The sequence below is a fragment of the Arvicola amphibius genome, chromosome 8, assembly GCF_903992535.2.
Source record: "Arvicola amphibius chromosome 8, mArvAmp1.2, whole genome shotgun sequence".
Classification (NCBI taxonomy): domain Eukaryota; kingdom Metazoa; phylum Chordata; class Mammalia; order Rodentia; family Cricetidae; genus Arvicola; species Arvicola amphibius.
Window position 1 is genome coordinate 105,168,561 of NC_052054.1, and position 18,344 is coordinate 105,186,904.

The following is an 18,344-nucleotide window of genomic DNA, read 5'->3' on the forward strand; positions in this document are numbered from 1 at the left end:
CACTCTGAAAACCCAAGAAACACCTTACCTACAACAACACCTTTTGGAAAATTCTAACGTGGTCAGAAAAATGCACATTACAGAAGATGACAATGATTACTCCTCTCACTTTCCCAGGATTAACTGCCTTGCTCAAAGTCACCCAGACCATCTCTAGGAGAGGCAGGACTAACTTCTAGTGCTCTTCTACACTGCCACCCTGCTTTCACCAAGGAACCTTTTTTCTAAATAGCAATTTAATCAAATTGGACTTCTCAATAAACAGTAAGATCATTAGTCATTTAAAGTTAGTTATGTTTGAAAGCTTCCCCACCTATATGATTCTCCTTTCAAATTGCTATTTCAAGGTTGGTTTTACCTGAAGTAAGAAAATTTCTTTAGGAACTCTCCACCTTGAAGATATTTCAATATTTTTTATCCACCACACCCTTTCTGTGCTCAGTATTTTTAGCTCATTGTTTTCTATTTTGGCAGCCGAGAAGCTGTAGTTTGTAATTTTACCTCCAGCTTCATATTTCTTCTTAAAAGTGAATACAATGTACTGTTTATAATAATAAAATAACCAGTTGGCAGAACGACATTAAATGGAAAAAAGAAAGAGAGCAAGAGAGAATGAGAGAGAGAGAGAGAGAGAGAGAGAGAGAGAGAGAGAGAGAGAGAGAGAGAGAGAGAGAGCAATTGGAAAATTTAGAGCAAGCAATTTTAAGTGCCAAGTTTCACATTTGTAATGGTCCAGTGGAGGTCACTGGGCTTCCTTTTTATTGAGGGAATAGTAAAGAAATAGATACCACAAGCTCTTTTGAAAAAAGCTATAGAAACCATCGTTAATGAAGCTCACAGCTTTACCAAAAAGTGATGTGATTCAAATGTCTACAACAATACTAGCTATTGGGAAAGCATAAAGATCAGGCTAACATGGTATTTTTTTCCCTCCATGTACTTAGGCTTTTATTTTCTACTTGGATTGGACTTTTAAGCTTCAGTTTCCTATTCTAGTTTAGTAACAAAGGAAATAAAACAATATGAATGAAATGAGAAAAAAAAGCAACCAGTCTTGAAAATAACCCTGGGGTTTCTCAGGCTTCAGATACAACCAACTTTAAGTAGTTCCCTCAGACACAGTATTTTCCTAGTCCCCAAATACTTGCAGGATTGGTGTTGTTTAACCTCAAGTGCCCTGCTAAAATGAGCTACAAGTCTAGGCCATGCAAGTGGGGATTCTCCAGAGAAGGGAGCCAAATGTCTAAAAGAATGGTGAGCCCAATCAGAAGGGCCGGATCACCCCTGCAAGTTCACACCAGCCTTACTTCTTAAAAACTGCTAACCAACCATTTTTCTTTTCAAAATAAACACTATTTCTCTCAACTTCAGTTTGCAAAATATTACCCCAATTCCACTGGACTAAAAAACTGGAATTTTACTGACATAATTGGATTATGAGGTTTAAAGATTGATGGAACTTTTCTGTTCCAAATATAATTGTTAAATACCAAACCTAAACGGGTATGTAAAAGCTCTTACGTAGCTACAGCCAGAGGAACACTGCAAGTTCCAAGGCAGGGTGACCTGGGAAGAGGGGAGCAAGAAGCTAGAGATGTCTTCCAAGTCTCACCAGAGTATCTCATAAGCACATGGTCTTTCTGTAACCAAACCTTGCCATTAAAATGGAGACGACTTCAGTAACTCTAGTTAGTAAATATTGCCTTGATTCTTAGCCCTCAGTTCACCCAACTGGTGACCTTAGCTTGATCAGTGTTCATACCCACATTAAATCACCTGCTACTCTCTGCTGTACTTTACCTCAATATGAACCTGATTCTCTAAAGATAAAGTGCTATGCCTCAGTTGTCTTTGTATTTTCAGTGGCTAGTTCAAGACTTGGCATATGCACATATATATATGCATATATAGTGTGTGTATGTGTATATATATATATATATGTTACATACATATAAAATATACTTTAAAATAAAATTTGAAGACAAAAATGTTTCAACAGAAAAGGAGGAAAAGTTTAAAAAGACATAGAAGAGTGGCTTTGGAATTTTGGAGAATATCTATTTATTTATTCAATATATGACACTTTCCAGGATGCATTAGGACTCAGTCTAAGTTCTTTGGTCAAATTCAGGACAATGAACACTGCTTTTAAAATGCCTATGAAGGCATGGGAATCTCAAAGAAGAATATATCACACTATTACAAATACTTATCCCAACTACTTCTCTCCATTAAATTTATCAAATTATTTAAATACTTTAAGTATTTGACTATTGCTTGATATATTTCAATCATGTCCTTGATATGTTTCATTCATGAGCCTGAGGGAGAAGATTCATAGGGGCAGAAACCCACATATATTTCTGTTACCATATTTCCAGTATCCAGGGGTGGCATATAACAAATATTTGTTAGCTGATAAACTGAATAAACCTATCATATCAGTCAAAGAAAAGAAACTAATCAGACCCAAAATACATCAGCAGAGTCACAGATTTTACTTTATATACATTTATATTTTTAAAAAATTAGAAATTCACTAAAATTACATAAATACATGAATTAACCCCAGTGCCCTCACTACATGTATGGGTCAGTGTAAGTGTCATGTGCAGATAAAAGAGTTAACATTCTAGAAAAATTCACAACATGGGCTCTCTCACTGGTTCCTGAGTCAACTGTGACTTACAGGTATTTGCCATTCCTACTTACATGGACATTTAGTTTTAGCTAAATTAACACAGTTAAGTAATTAAAATGTTACTGGAAAGATGCAGAAGCTTAAGATAACAGCAACAGTGCTCAAGAAACGGTAACACCAAGGACAGCAGAACACAGCTCATCACAGCCTGGCTGTGACTACATAACAATAGCTGCCAAAAGCTCTGTGCACTTGGAAAAACTAAACACAATAATTGTCTCTTCAAAGGGAAGACAGAACTTTAATATTAAAGAAAATAGGTTATTGAATTTGAAAACAAAATACTATGTTTATATTTAATGCAACATTAAAGTTTTGATTTGTTTTCTGTTGTTGTTTTTGGTTAGTTTAGTCTTGTTTTGTTTCACAGTGTCAGGATCAAACCCAGAGCCTTCCACATTTAGATCTTTTCCCTGGACATACTGAAATCATATTATTTAGAGCCTAATTGTGTCTATGTACAAACTACTAAATTGCTCAATGTACACACACAAACTACATACCAGAACTTCACAACTAGCTTTACGATGTCACTGAGTTTGCTGAGGATTACGAGCCTTTTAAAAATGTATAATACTGAATATGATGGTACATGCCTGTAACCCTAGCATTTGGAAGGCTGAGGCAGGAGGACTTCAGTTTAAGGACAGTTTAAGCTTCAGAGTGAGACTATGATTTAAAACACAAAGAGAACAAACCTGAAAGCTAAAAATGCAGCACTTTTCAACCAGTCCACAAGAACTGGTTGAAACAGGAAAGACTGAGATTTATGACCTGTGTTTCAAAGAAACTTGATGCAATTGTTAAATAGACCCTAAAAAATAAGTATTATGGTTTAGTAAACACAGCTCACATCTTTAAAAATACTTTTATTTTTTTAAAATAGGAATAAGGAGATAGCTCAGTAGTTGAGTACCTATCTGTATGCCTCTATCTATCTATCTATCATCTATCTATCTATCTATCTATCTATCTACCTACCTACCTACCTACCTACCTATCTACCTACTTATGGTGATCATTAAAATAAAGTGCCAATACAGACAGAACTAGGTCACCCATGGTGGCACATGCTTTTAGTTTCAGCAACTGGGAGAGAGAGGCAGGTGAATTTCTGTGAGTTTCTTGTAGAACATAACATGTTCCAGGCCAACCACAGCTACATATTGAGACACTGTCTAAACAAACAAAACATACAGTACTTAGAATCAGATATTTAAATTTCCATTCTATAAGTTATTAAAGTAAAGTTTAAAAAAAAAACAATAACACCCAGCTGAACTGCTTTCACCAAAAGTAAAATTATCAATATGAAGAAACAGGGTTTTTAGTACCTTTCATAAAAATATTAAAACATTAAAATTTATTTCATTTTTATTTTTCTATTTTTGTTCAGGTCTATATAAATAACAGATTAGTAATACATCAATTTTTTATAATTTTAAAAAGACATGAGCATGTTTACCAATATTTAGAAATGACTATTTTATATATCAAGAAGCCACTGAAAATTTTTAAATGTAAAAGAATAAATGAGTCTGATGAGAAGTTTAGAAACATAATCTTGGGACAGTTAGGATGAAAACACTGGAAAGTTAAAGCAGTTTTTAAACATCTGTTATTACAATAACAGCAGAGTGTATCCACAAAGGTCTTCTACTTCTGGGCCCCTTCTCACTGCACACGGTTAGACTTTAACAGAAGCTTTCTGCAGAGCAAGGTATATTCTGTAGCTCAGTACAGAAGACAATGAGGGCCAAACCAACAGCAAGATGGAGCCATAAAAGGATAATGTGACGCAGCTCTAAGACCCTGTGACCACTAACATGTTTAATATTTTTCTGCAAACTACAATCAGGCCAGAAAGAAATGAATCTATCTATCTTCTGACATTTGTATTCATGATTTCTTAAAGTTATTTTAAAGATTTTTAGCAATGGAATAGTATGCTATGTGAAGTATAATATAGCTTCCTGTCTTCTTACTGCTCCCCTGAGCCAGTTTCCCATATTAGTCATGTATGTGGTCAGTTTGGTTGACTTTCTTCCACATCAATTTCTATATATACACACTTTTAATGTGCATGTATGCATATACACATAGATGTGATTTGTGTGTGTGTGTGTGTGTGTGTGTGTACTTATATAGCTCTAGATCACTGATTTCACAAAAATAGGATCATATTCATATTGACCTGTGGTTTGCTTCTTTGTTTTTTTTTTAATGTTTCTTTCATTTAACAATATTTCATAGTCTTCCCTCCAGGACAGACCATATGGATCCATTCCTCTTTTTTTGCAGAGCTGGAGGTCATGTTATCATATGGACATATAGATCACAGATTGTTAAGCTGATGGACTTAGCAATGTCTATTTCCCTTTATGATAAAACAATGAAAATCTTTGCTCATAAATCTTTGTACACTTCTCTCTGTAGGATACATTTCTGTAAGTAGAGTTTGAGAGAAAAAGGGTACATTTAAAATAGAATCAGCACTAAATTATACTTCAAATAATAATAAACTATTATTAGGATTTAATTGTTTCTTATTACTTTTCCATTTTGTTTGGTTTTAGCATTTTTTCTCATGTTTTTTATTCTTTGACAATTTCCTACATAAATATATTTTCATCATACACAAGACTCAAGGATCTTATCGAACATAGGATCTTATTGTGAAGCCCATACAGAACTCACTGTGGCACAGCTTGGATCTCCTGTCTCACTCTCCCAAATTCTGAGATTAAAACTCTGCGCCACCACATTTGGCTTCATTAAAGTTCTTATACAGTCTAATTCAATACAAGATCTCAGTAAACCTCTTAATTGTACATGAAGCAACAAAGGTTCCCGAAGGTTCACGTTCAAATGCCCCAGAGGAGATAACGTCCTATGTACCAGCAATAACTCAGGTGTGTAGATTATTACTAACATCCAGGACTACATTTGGACCAAATGAGTTTAAATACAACATGTATTTCCATCAGTCACACTGACAAGTCGGAAAAGACTCTCATTTTCTCACATACTCTCAGCAAGAAAAGAAAAAAAAGACAGTAAGTTCCAAAAAGATACAATTCATTCTTCAAAGTTGGTGGAGCACCAGACACTTGGAGCTGATGGCACCATAAGTTCAGCTACAGACCAAGCAAGTGTGGTGGAAAGACTCTGACACGGGATAACCTTAGCAAAACCTTCCATAGCCTCCGTGGTGGGTTGTATGAAAACTTTCTTGGTTCTAAGTATCTCCATGTGGCATCCAGAATGAATGCCAGTACTGAAACCAAATTCTGAAGAGAAATATCAGAAAAGAACTAACATCCCACAATGAAGAAACATCTTCAAAGAAGATGTTGTTATAAAAATACCACAAAAGTACTTTCCAATAAATTCCAGACCTAAAAGTAAAGCTTTAAAATGAGACTCCAAGCACAAGGTCTTGAATCCTCTGCTATGTGCCTAGAGAGGCCCATTTAGAGGAAGCACTTCTAAGCAGATAACATTGCCTTTTTTGGAAGGAGAATTTGGGGTCCAGCAAGAAGAAGAGACTAGGAAAAGGCACCTGCATCTTTAGAAATCAGAACTGTCTAAAACCATTGAAGAAGCAAAACTTTTGCAAAAGGCCAGAGAGTCAATATTTTTAGGTCACACTAATGTTGGAATTACTTTAAAGTTATCATGAAGAATGACTGAGCAATATATAATCAAAGAAGCAAGCATAGTTGTGCCCTACTACAACCTGGATAAATAAGGAATTATAAATCTCATATCATTTTAGGAGAATAACTATTCCTAACTATTACTGTAATTTTTCAAACCATTAAAAAGTCTGAAATCCATCTTCATCTAATGAGTTCAAGCAGCAGGCTGGATTTAGCTGGTAATCCATGACTTGCTGACCTCTGGCACAGAAGCACTAGATTTGCAACTGAATCCAAATATCAGACAAAGAAGGAAACATATTAGGCCAGCCCCTAGATGCATTGGGAGAAGACAGAGCAGGAACACCTGTTTCCAAGTGTTCCCCATGTTTACCTTAGGTCTCTTCTCTTGCATAACTCATCAGGTGGAATTTTCCAGGGTAGGCTCTGAGGGAGACATTCAAGAACTTCTGAAGAAAAATCAGAGAAGTCCACACCATATTCTGTCAGGATCCCTTCTGTTTCAGGCTCGATTTCACCAGCCTGCCCAAGACTCTTAGCCAGTTGCCTGTGGATTGAGCAGAGAACGAACAATTGTAATAGTGAACAGATGAAATGTATGCCAGGTCTCTTCTCTAAAATGAGTTAGTATAAAAGTCCTTATGAAGTCCATGACCATAGTATAATTATACCTTTCAGAACAAATTCTGAACAGGGGAAAAGGAACAGAAGACAGAGCTTCTTGGAATTTGGCCATTTTCCTCATGGTGAAGTCAAAACTGATGCCGTACATCTTTGCTTTGACAGTCTTATTATATATTCCAGGCTGCCCTTCAAATGAGAACTTTCCTGCTTCAGCCTCCCCAGTGCTGGGATTGCAGGCGCATGCCATCACATCCAGTTTTAACACTGATACTGTGAAATCTCTGCAAGATGCTTTTGGCAAGCTCCTTTAGAAAAGTTTGACCAACTTAGCTTGCTGCTAAATTATGAATAGGTTGAAAGATGAAAAAGCTCAACCCAGCCCCTAGAAATATTAAGGGAGAAGACAGGGCTCAAATTGTGAGCTTCAGATGTTTATAAACACCTTAGGTCATGCTCACTAAGTTAGAGCTAGATTCATACTGGTTTTGCAATTCTATTAGAATTCATCTTTAAAATATGCAAGTATTTTATCCAAATATAAAACTTATGTTTATCATGAAAAAATAAACTGAAAAAAACTTAAGTCTACAATCCAGCCACAACAGCAAGCTACTGTTCACATTTTAGGATTGACCCTTAAAAAACAAGATGATCTTGTGAGTGGAAGTATACAGACAAAAAGATCTCTGTGAGTTCCAGCCCAGTCGAGACTACATAGGAAGATCCTTTCTCAAAACAAAAAACAAAAGAAAAACAATAAAAACCACAAGATGACATTTATTAGAACAATCCTGGCATTACTAGCTGAATTCTAGCTTTTAGAAGGTATGTCTCATATATTAAAATGGATAAATTCAGAGCTAAGAATCAGAAATGAGAAAAAAACATGTAATGTTTGTCTTTCTGGGTCTGGGTTACTTCCTTTGTATCATATGTTCTAGTTCTATCCACTCACCTGCAAATTTCAAGATTTCATTCTTCTTGAAAGTTGAGTAGAATCCCATTGTGTAAATACTCTACACTTTCATTACCCATTCATCAATTGAAGGATGTTTACAGTTTAAACCTTGTTTCCATGTCCTGGCTACTAGGGACAGAGTGGCAGTGAACATGGCAGAGCAAGTATGTATAGAGTAAGTAGGGTGCTGGATTATTTGGGCATATGTCAAGGAGTGGAATTAGCTTGGACATATGGTATATCTACTTTTAGCTTTTTGGGAATTTTCCACTCTGATTTCCATGGCGGCTTCATCAGTTTATAGTCCTACCAATAGTGAATGAAGGCATTACTACAACTAGTTAAAACAACTGTTCAGAGAACAACTGACCAGGGTGTGATCAGTTCCAACTGACACATCTACAACACAACTCTTGTACGTAAGGCTCATGAAACATCATGGGAGGGGGACTGGAAACTGTTTAAGAGCCAGAAGAGCAGGAGGTCTGCTGTAAGATTATCCCTTCTGTCTCTGACAAGAAGTTGCATCCATGCAAGTTTCACCATGGCTGACTAAAGAAGACCTAAATAATTCCAACAATTAATGTCCCAATATAAATGAGCGAACTCTTCTGTGGCCCCAACCCTATATGAAGAGCTCCAAAAAATTAACAACTGCTGATAGAAGAAAATTTATTCTTCCTTAGGGATGACCCCCCTGATTGGTTATCCAAAACCAATTGGTCAGCCCTAGAAACACACATGCAGGCAACACTGAATGAACTCAGTGTGTTATATTTAAATATTTATTTCTTTAATGTATATGTAACAACAATGGCTAAAAAAAGGGAGGCTTCATGAATGTGGGAGGGAGTGGGGGGCATAGAAGGGGCAGAAGGAAGAACTAATATAATTATATTTTAATTAAATAAAAATAAAATGGATAGGTCTCTAGTCTTATAAGAATTTTCTCATCCACATACAGATTACAAGTGTGAACTCAGTGTCATCCAGACACAAATTGGAAACATGATACCAGCCTTAAGTAGCTATCTTTGTGAAGGGTACTGGGGAAACCAAAAACAGCCACCTTCTCTGTAATATATGCCTATTTGTCCACTAGGATAATCAGGGAATCTACCTTTAGCTCCTTCTGAAGGAGTCTCGATCTGGCATTAGGGCCTTTACCAGAGTCATTCAATTTCTATGAATATGATTTTACTTCCTATATTGAAGGTGGATGCCAAGCTGCCAGAGTTCTTAGGTACACAGTAGTAAATGGGAATCAAGGGTCTGGTTGTCATATTGGCAGACTTTTAGCAAATTCTGACTGACCTCTGACCTGACTACAAGCATATAAGCTGTTGCAGCAGGGCTGGCCCCACTTCTCACACACAAGTCATCAAAGAGCAGCTCCATGATGTACACACACCCTCTAGGGACACTGTGTAACATCCACAGTCAAGACTCTACCCTTTGGAAACTGTAAGCCTAATTAAATGCTTGCTGTTCAAAAAAATTGCTTGCCTTGTTCGTGGTATTTTATCACAACAATAGAAACTCTAACTAAGGCAAACAGCAATTAGAATCCAGGTAAATAGGAAAGAGAAAAATGAAGAATCAAGAACTAATAGAGAGAAAAGAAGCAAATCCTGCAGAAAGAGTAAAATAGATGAGGCCACAGTTAGAGTGGACAAGAAAAGCTGTGAGCAAAGACACAAATCCTAAGTGCCAGCCTAAGAGAGGGTCATTAACATCCTACACGCATGGGGCCGTTAACATCCTACACGCATGAGGGGCAAAGACTAATGACTTTTATCCAATAAATTCAACATCTTGAACAAAATAGGCAAATTCCTTGAAATATACAAACTGCCCAGGATTCTTCAAGAAAGTCAATATCTGAACATCCCTGTATCTATTAAAGAAATTGAACTAGCATTTTAGAATCTTCTCACAAAGAAAACTAAAGTTCAGATCCTTTTCCAGGTAGATTCTACAAAATACTTTAAACAGAAATCAGATGTCATATTTATTTTAAAAGTATAACCAATTAACTTAAAATTTAGCAGAAGAAAATTGATCAATATAATTCACCATAGCAACAATCACAAAATTCATACAATCATCTTACTGTAATAGGAAAGAAAAAAATAAAGAAACAAGAACCAATGGACAGAATAAACAGAATTTGACAGAATTTTCACATTCATTCATAATAAAGGCATATGATCAATGGTTAGAAGTGTCTTTGATTTGATTGAAACCTTCCAAGAAAATCCTGGAGCTGGGCCTGAGGAGATGGCTCAGTCAGTAGACTGCTTGCTGCATAGGAATAAGGACCTCAGTTTAGAACCTGATATCTATGTTTTAAAAAAAATAGGCCAGTTGTGGGTAAGTGTCCCTGTAATTCCAGTACTGGGAAGGTAAAGACAGAAGAATCCCTGGAACCTGCTGACCAGCTTGTCCTTTCAAATTGTTGAGGTCCATGTTCGGTGAGACCCCACCTCAAAAACAAGGTGACACCTCACGTCAGGCTTCTATATGAGCACATTTATGTGAACATGTATGAAATGTACATATACATACCCTCCCCATCCTAGACTAATGCCAAATTTAATGGTGAAAGTCTAAATGTTTTCCCATAGGTCAGGAATAAGACAACAGTGCTCATTCTCAACCTTATGCAACACTGTTTGGGGGAGCCTAGTGAATGCCATAAAGCAAAAGGTAAACTATGCATAAAATTAAAATGGGAGGACTTCACACCGCATATAGTGGGATAAAGTGAGTATAATTCCCATGAAGAAATAACCAGTTCCTACTATGTTTCCTGGAAGACCTCTGTGTATTAAAACAGGATTCCGTATAATGTATTTAAACTCTTAACCCAAGATTCCTAATGTAAAGACGGTGCCCCAAAGACAAGAAAAGCTCATGGCAGTAAAAACACTTTTAGTGCTTGTAGAGGTAGAAGTAGCAGCAGGGTCTGTGTTAATGGTGTCTTGCAGGAAAAGAAGTAGGATCCACTAGCATTGTGAACCAATAGCTCTTATAAAAGATGAAGTTGAGACTTCTTGGCTCTGCAGAATTACCTTTGTGAGGTTCTCAGGTGGTCGAGTCGTAACTGTTTCTGTAATCCCTTCTGTACCCTTCTAATAAATCCTTTTCCAAACACTTCCATTCTCTTGCTTGCAACTAAGAACCCAGACAGTTAAAGATGTCTGGTCCCAATAATCTTCAAAATGCTAAAGAATCTTTTAAAATAACATTTATCTGTGCTCACCAGAATAAAGTTCCCATGAAAGACTTGAGGGAGCTTATTATCACTGCCTTTGAAGCTTAAAGAACACAGAAATTCAACACTGGGGTAGAGTAAAGTGACAGAAATTGTTACTCAGGCTAAAAAGAACTTTATTCTATTGATGAAAGGTAATAATAAGTCATTAAAAATAGTATTTTAAAAGCTAATGGGATCTGAGTTATTCCCTAGTCATCTAGCCTACTCATTATTCTCACAGGCTTCTGGATCTTTTTCTACACTTCTTACCTATTATCAATGTCTTTTTTTAAATTATCTTACGTGTATGGTGTTTTCCCTGCATAAATGTCTGTGCACTGCTTATGTGCCTGGAACCCACAGAGATCAGAAAAGGACTTGGGATGACCTGAAACTAGAGTTGCTGGTGGTTGTGAACAGTCATGTGGATGCCGAGAATCAAATCCAAGTCTTCTGGAAAAGCAGTCAGTGCTCTTAACAACAGCACATCTCTCCAGCCCTCTAACAGCAATCAATATCTTTAACTGTTTGGATTCATATTAAGTGGATGATGAAGCATCCCACCCCTTTGAAGGTATAGTTTCTGAAAAGGCAAGTGCAGCAGAAACTTTCTAATATATCTGTAGTTCACTTTGTTTGAGGAAATAAGGCAATAGCTATGAATTTAACCAGACAGACATATACCTGAAAGGACTGGTAACATGGGAATCTAGGCAAGAGATATATAAATAAGTCTATTGAAATGAGCCAGGCAGAGTGTGAGTGTTTACACTGTGCGGTGGTTAGCCTTCATTGTCAACTCGGCTGAGTTTAGAATCATCAAGAAAACACATATAAGTATGCTTTCGCAAATATTAAACAAACAGGGAAAGACCTACTCTGAATGTGGGTGGCATCATCCCAGGTGATAGGGTTCTATGCTTAATGAAAAGGAGAAAGTGAACTGAGCACCAGCATTCGTCTTTCTGTCTCCTGACAACAGATGCGGAATGGCCAGCTGCCTCACATTGTTACCATGAGCTGTATCCCCTTAAACTGAGAGCCAAAATAAACCCTTCCTTCCTTAAGCTGTTTCTTGTAAAGGATTAGGTCACAGCAATGAGGAAAGTACCTAATGCACACTGCATGAAAGATCTCAGTGAATTCATGTGGAACAATTCAATGTGAAGGCTGCATGGGTCTTCCTGAGAATGTCAGTGATCCCCTTCTCCAATCACTTCAGTGCTTCCTCAGTGAGCTTTAAGAACAAAGAACACTTCCTTAAGTACCTTTTGGCCATTTGAGATTCTTCTGTTGAGATTTCTCTGTTTAGTTCTGTATCCTATTTTTTAATTGGGCTATTTAGAATTTTGATGTCTAATTTCTTGAGTTTTTTATATATTTTGAGATCAGTCCTTTGTCTGATGTGGGACTGGTGAAGATCTTTTCCCATTCAGTAGGCTACCTTTTTGATTTATTGACTGTGTCCTTTGCTTAAAGAAGTTTCTCAGTTTCAGGAGGTCCCATTTGTTAATTGTTGCTCCCAGTGTCTGTGCTACTGGGGTTATATTTAGGAAGTGGTCTCCTGTGCCCATGCATTGAGGACTACTTACCACTTTCTCCTCTATCAGGTTCAGTGTGGTCAGATTTATATTGAGGCCTTTAATCCATTTGGACTTGAGTTTTGTGCATGGGAAGAGATATGGATCTCTTCATTCTTCTACATGTTGACATCCACTTATACCAGCACCATTTGTTGAAGATACTTTCTTTCTTCCATTGTATAATTTTAGCTTCTTTGTCAAAAATCAGGTGTTCACAGGTGTGTGAATTAATATCTGGATCTTTGATTCAATTCCATTGGTCAACCTCTCTGTTTCTGTGTCAATACCATGGTGTTTTCATTACTGTAGCTCTGTAATAGAGCTTGATGTCAGGGATGGTAATGCCTCCAGAAGTTCCTTTATTTTATAGGACTGTTTTGGCTCTCCTGGGTTTTTTGTTTTTTAATATAAAGTTGATTATTGTTCTTTTAAGGTCTGTGAAGAATTGTGTTGGGATTTGATGGGGATTGCACTGAATCTATAAATTGATTTTGGTAGGATTGCCATTTTTGCTATGTTGATCCTACCTATCCAAGAGCATGGGAGATCATTCCATTTTCTGTTACCTTCATCAATTTCTTTCTTTAAATAATTAAAGTTCTTGTCGAATAGGTCTTTCAATGCTCAATCACACTACAAAGGCATTTGTTCAACTTTGTTCATAGTAGCATTACTTGTAATAGCCAGAACCTGAAAACAACCTAGATGGCCCTCAACTGAAGAATGGATAAAGAAAATGTGTCACATTTACACATTAGAGTACTCCTCAGAGGTTAAAAAAATGACATCTTGAATTTTGCATGCAAATGAATTGAACTAGAAAAAAAAAACATCCTGAGTGAGGTAACCCAGACCCAAAGAGATGAATATGGTATATACTCACTCATAAGTGAATACTAGCTATAAAAAAAGGCTATTGAGCCTATATTTCATGATCCTAGAGAAGCTAAGTAATAAGGTGAACCCTAAGAAAAACATATATAGATCCATCTAGAAATTGGAAACAGACGACAAGATCGCCTGACAAAATTAGGAGCATGGAGATGGGAGGAGAAGGGAGGGTGGAAGGAGAAAAGGCCCCCTCCTTTTCCCTGAAGGGGAGGGGTGAGGAGAACCTGAGGGAATGACATAGTCGAGAAGGAGGAAGACAGAGATGAGAGCAAGGAAAGAGATATCTTGATTGAGGGAGCAATTATAGGGCTAGCAAGAAACCTGGCTCTAGAGAAATTCCCAGGAATCCACAAGGATGACCCCAGCTAAGACCCTAAGCAATAGAGGTGAGGGGGCCCGATCTTGACTTGCCCTGTAGTCAGACTGATGAATATCTTACATATCACCATAGAACCTTCATCCATAAACTGCTGGAAACAGGCAGAGACCTGCATCGGAGCACTGGACTGAGCTCCCAAAGTCCAGTTGAAGAGTGGGAGGAATGAGAATATGAGCAAAGAGGTCAAGACCATGATGGGTACACCCACTGAAACAGTCTACCTGAGCTAATGAGAGCTTACCAACTCCAGCCGAACTGGAAAGGAACAAGCATAGGAACAAACTAGTCCCTCTGAATGTGGTTGACAGTTGCATGGCTGGGGCAGACTGAGGGGCCACTGGCAGTGGCACCAGGATTTATCCCTACTGTATGTACTGGCTTTTTGGGAACCTATTCTCTTTGGATAGATACCTTGCTGAGATATAGTAGGGAGGGCCTTGGACCTTAACCAAAGCAATGTGCTTTACCCTCTCTGAAGATTGGATGGGGGTGGGGTGGGAGGGTCTGCGGAAGGAATGGGAGGAGGGGAGGGAATGGGAACTTGGATTGGTATGTAAAATGGAAAAAGTTTGTTTTCTTTTTTCAAAAAATAAAAAAGGAAAAAAAGTTTTAAAAAAAGAAGAACACAGATGTGAAAATGAACTCCACAACAACAACTTTTCATTTGTGTTGACCTGACTCCCATCCTTATAGGACACTAATATGCCAACAGCCAGCACAGCTAACTTATGACAAAGAATGACGCCAGACAGACATTTGACAGTGGATTGTGTCTATTGAGCTCTTCATGACAGAGAGATCACGCTCCACTAATGTGGAAACTCTAAGTCTGGATTTATGACTGCCATCTTCATTTGCACTACCTATTGTATTAATGTTAAGTACCACGATACATACAGTTTCAGAGTACTTTATAAGGTACCATGTGATTATATATTATCTCAATCAACACTGACTTTCTGCAAGAAGCAAATCTTAGGACTTCACTGACTAGAAGAACATAACCAGGAGAAGGCCTTCAGTGGACTGCAGTGTTATCCTGCCAGAGACAGTGGTGCTCAGGCTCAATATTATAGAGCCAAGGCACAGATCTGAGAACACAGGGTGCAAGGAAAGAGTGTCAGGCTGTTATGTGTCACAATGGAGACCTACTTGTGCTTGGGAATGCAGTTTAGTGGTAGAACTTTTGTGAACATGCACAAGGTCTTGAGTTTGGTTTCCAGCATTTGGGGCAAAAACAATAAAAACTTAATTACAAAATGTTACTCTTGTCCTCATAATGATTACTTTTATTTATTTTGGTTTTTTCAAGTCATATATGCATACATAATTTATATATCTATATATAATCTAAGAACTACAAATCAGAGAAAACATATATCTTAATATTACCTCAAGTGTGATGCTCTTTTATATCTTTTATGACTATGATTAGGGATACAATAATTCCTTTTATTTTGAAATGAAGAACACAAAAACCATAACTGATGAAAATAGCCACAAAGTATACTACTTGGCTTCTTTATTTCTATACAAAGCAGCTAAGCGATGCTTCAGAAGTAAAAACGATTAGACCATAAAAAGGTTATATACATATACTGCCAAGGCTTTTTTGTGTGACAGGGTGTTACTATGCAGCCCAGGTTGGCCTCAAAACCAAGACAATACCTAAATTACACTAAATGATGAACTATTTATTGACCCGATGACTACACAATTGCTGGGTAGAGTGCAGTTTGAGAGAACTAAATCAGCATGAAAAGAAATGTTCTTGTATGTGTGGTTGTTTGGGTACCAGTGGAGGTAGGCAGATCCAGAGCATAGTAAGTTCTCTCACCCTGGGAAGCTGGGTAATTTTCTCCAAGATATAATATGGCCACAAATGGTAATCCTATGCCTAAAGCAGAGAAAATTCTAAAAACTTGGACAAAAAAGCTTTCTAAGGTTCTGCTTCTGAAGGATCATTACAATAATCCTCTGCCCATGGTTTTATTTTCCAAGGTCTTAAGTATCCACAGTCACCCACCCATAGTTAGGAATTACTAGATGGAAAATAAACTAGAAATAATTCATAAAATTTTCGTCACATTCTATTCTGGGTAACAATCTCCCACCACCCTGCTAAGGTCATATATGGGGCATATATTCTCCTTTTGCCCAGCCTATTTACTCTGCACATCCAGCCCATTCGCTAATCACTTGTAGCCATCTTTGTTGCCAGGTCAACTTATGTGGCATTATGGAGCTTGAAGTCAAGTAGACTTATTTTACTTAATATTGTCTATATAGTGTAAAAACAGTAGTTCTGGCATTTTTATTACAGTACATTGTTATGATTACTGTTGCTAATCTCTTGCTGTGTCTATTAATAAGTTAAACTTTATCATAAGTTCATACCTATAGGGTATGTAGGGTTCAGTGCTATCTGTGATTTCAGGCATCCAACAGAAGTCTTGGAATGCATCATATGCCAACAACAGACTATTATATCAATATCACATAACATTTAAACATAGAGCATATTCAATTAAAAAAAACCATACTGACTGTAAGCAAGGAAGGGTTAAAGGAAAGTATGAAAGAAGAACTAAACATCCTCTAAGCAAATAACCACAAATTGACAGTCACTATTAAAAATGGACATGGGTACAACAACTGATGGGCCTATCAGCCCTGAGAACTAAGCACTTGAATCAACAGCTCAAGTGCATAAGGAATAAGTCTCAAAGGCTTTGGGGGGACCTCAGAAATATGTAGAAAAGAACAACAGAACTACTGTATAAAGAAAGATCCTGCTAGCAGCCACCACAGACAAAGTGACCTATGAGTGAGTACCTATGATAATTGTCTTTCTGTGTCTGGGTTGCCTCACTCAAAATAATGTTTTCTAGCTCCATCAATTTTCCTGCAAAATTCAAGTGGTCGTTACTTTTTTCTGCTGTGTAGTACTCCACTGTGTAAATGTATCACATTTTCCTTATCCATTCTTCAATCGAGGAGCATTTAGGTTGTTTCCAGGTTCTGGCTATGACAAACAAAGCTGCTATGAACATAGTTGAGCACATGTCCTTTTGGCACAATTGAGCATCCTTTGGATATATACCAAAAGGTGGTATTACTAGGTCTTGAGGAAAGTTGTTTCCCAATTTTCTGAGAAACTGCCACACTGACATCCAAAGGGACTGTACCAGCTTACATTCCCATCAGCAATGCAGAAGTGTTTCCTTTACCCCACAACCTCTCCAGCATAAGTTGTCATCAGTGTTTTTGATCTTGGCTATTCTTACCGGTGTAAGATGGAATCTCAGAGTTCTTTTGATTTGCATTTTTCTGATGGCTAAGGATGTTGAGCATTTCCTTAAGTGTCTTTCAGCCATTTTAGATTCCTCTGTTGAGAGTTCTCTGTTTAGGTCTGTACTCCATTTTTTTTATTGGATTATGTGATCTTTTGGTGTCCAATTTCTTGAGTTCTTTGTATATTCTGTAGATCAGACTTATGTCTGATGTGGGGTTAGTGAAAATCTTTTCCTATTCTGTAGGCTGTTGTTTTGTCTTCTTGACTGTGTCCTTTGCTTTACAGAAGCTTTTCAGTTTCAGGAGGTCCCATTTATTAATTGTTTCTCTCAGTGTCTGTGCTGCTGGGGTTATATTTAGAAAGAGGTCTCCTGTGCCAATGTGCTCAAGTGTACTTCCCACTTTCTCTTCTATGAGGTTCAGTGTGGCTGGCTTTATGTTGAGGTGTTTGATCCATTTGGACTTGAGTTTTGTGCATGGTGATAGATATAGGTCTATTTTCATTCTTTTACATGTTGATATCCAGTTATGCCAGAACCACTTGTTAAATATGCTTTCTTTTTTTCCTTTTGATAATTTTTGCTTCTTTGTCAAAAAGCGGGTGTTTGAAGATGTGTGGATTGATATCTGGGTCTTCTATTTGGTTCCATTGGTCCTCCTGTCTGTTCTTATGCCAATACCAGGCTGTTTTCAGTGCTGTAGCTCCGTAGTAGAGTTTGAGGTCAGGGATTGTAATGCCTCCAGAAGTTCTTTTATTGTACAGGATTGTTTTAGCTATCCTGGGTTTTTTGCTTTTCCATATGAAGTTGAGTACCATTATTTCGAGATCTGTGAAGAATTTTGCTGGGCATTGCATTGAATCTGTAGATTGCTTTTGGTAAGATTGCCAGTAATGAAAATTAAAGAGAAGCATTTTTCTTTTCCCATATTGTACTTTCTGTTCTGGCAACAAAATTCACTAGGTTATATACTGGGGCCAAACACTCTTAATTT

At 37.3% G+C, this 18,344-nt stretch overlaps 1 protein-coding gene across 6 annotated transcripts in view; it reads right to left on the bottom strand.

Annotated features, from left to right (window-relative positions):
* The window catches only part of Dis3l2 (DIS3 like 3'-5' exoribonuclease 2), a 363,987-nt gene that overhangs the window by 167,888 nt on the left and 177,755 nt on the right, over positions 1-18,344 (bottom strand). For all 6 annotated transcript variants that reach the window (XM_038339065.2, XM_038339064.1, XM_038339061.2 and 3 more), the window contains one exon: positions 6,737-6,910. In XM_038339065.2, coding sequence (XP_038194993.1) covers positions 6,737-6,910 — 174 coding nt within the window. The remainder of the gene's footprint in view (positions 1-6,736; positions 6,911-18,344) is intronic.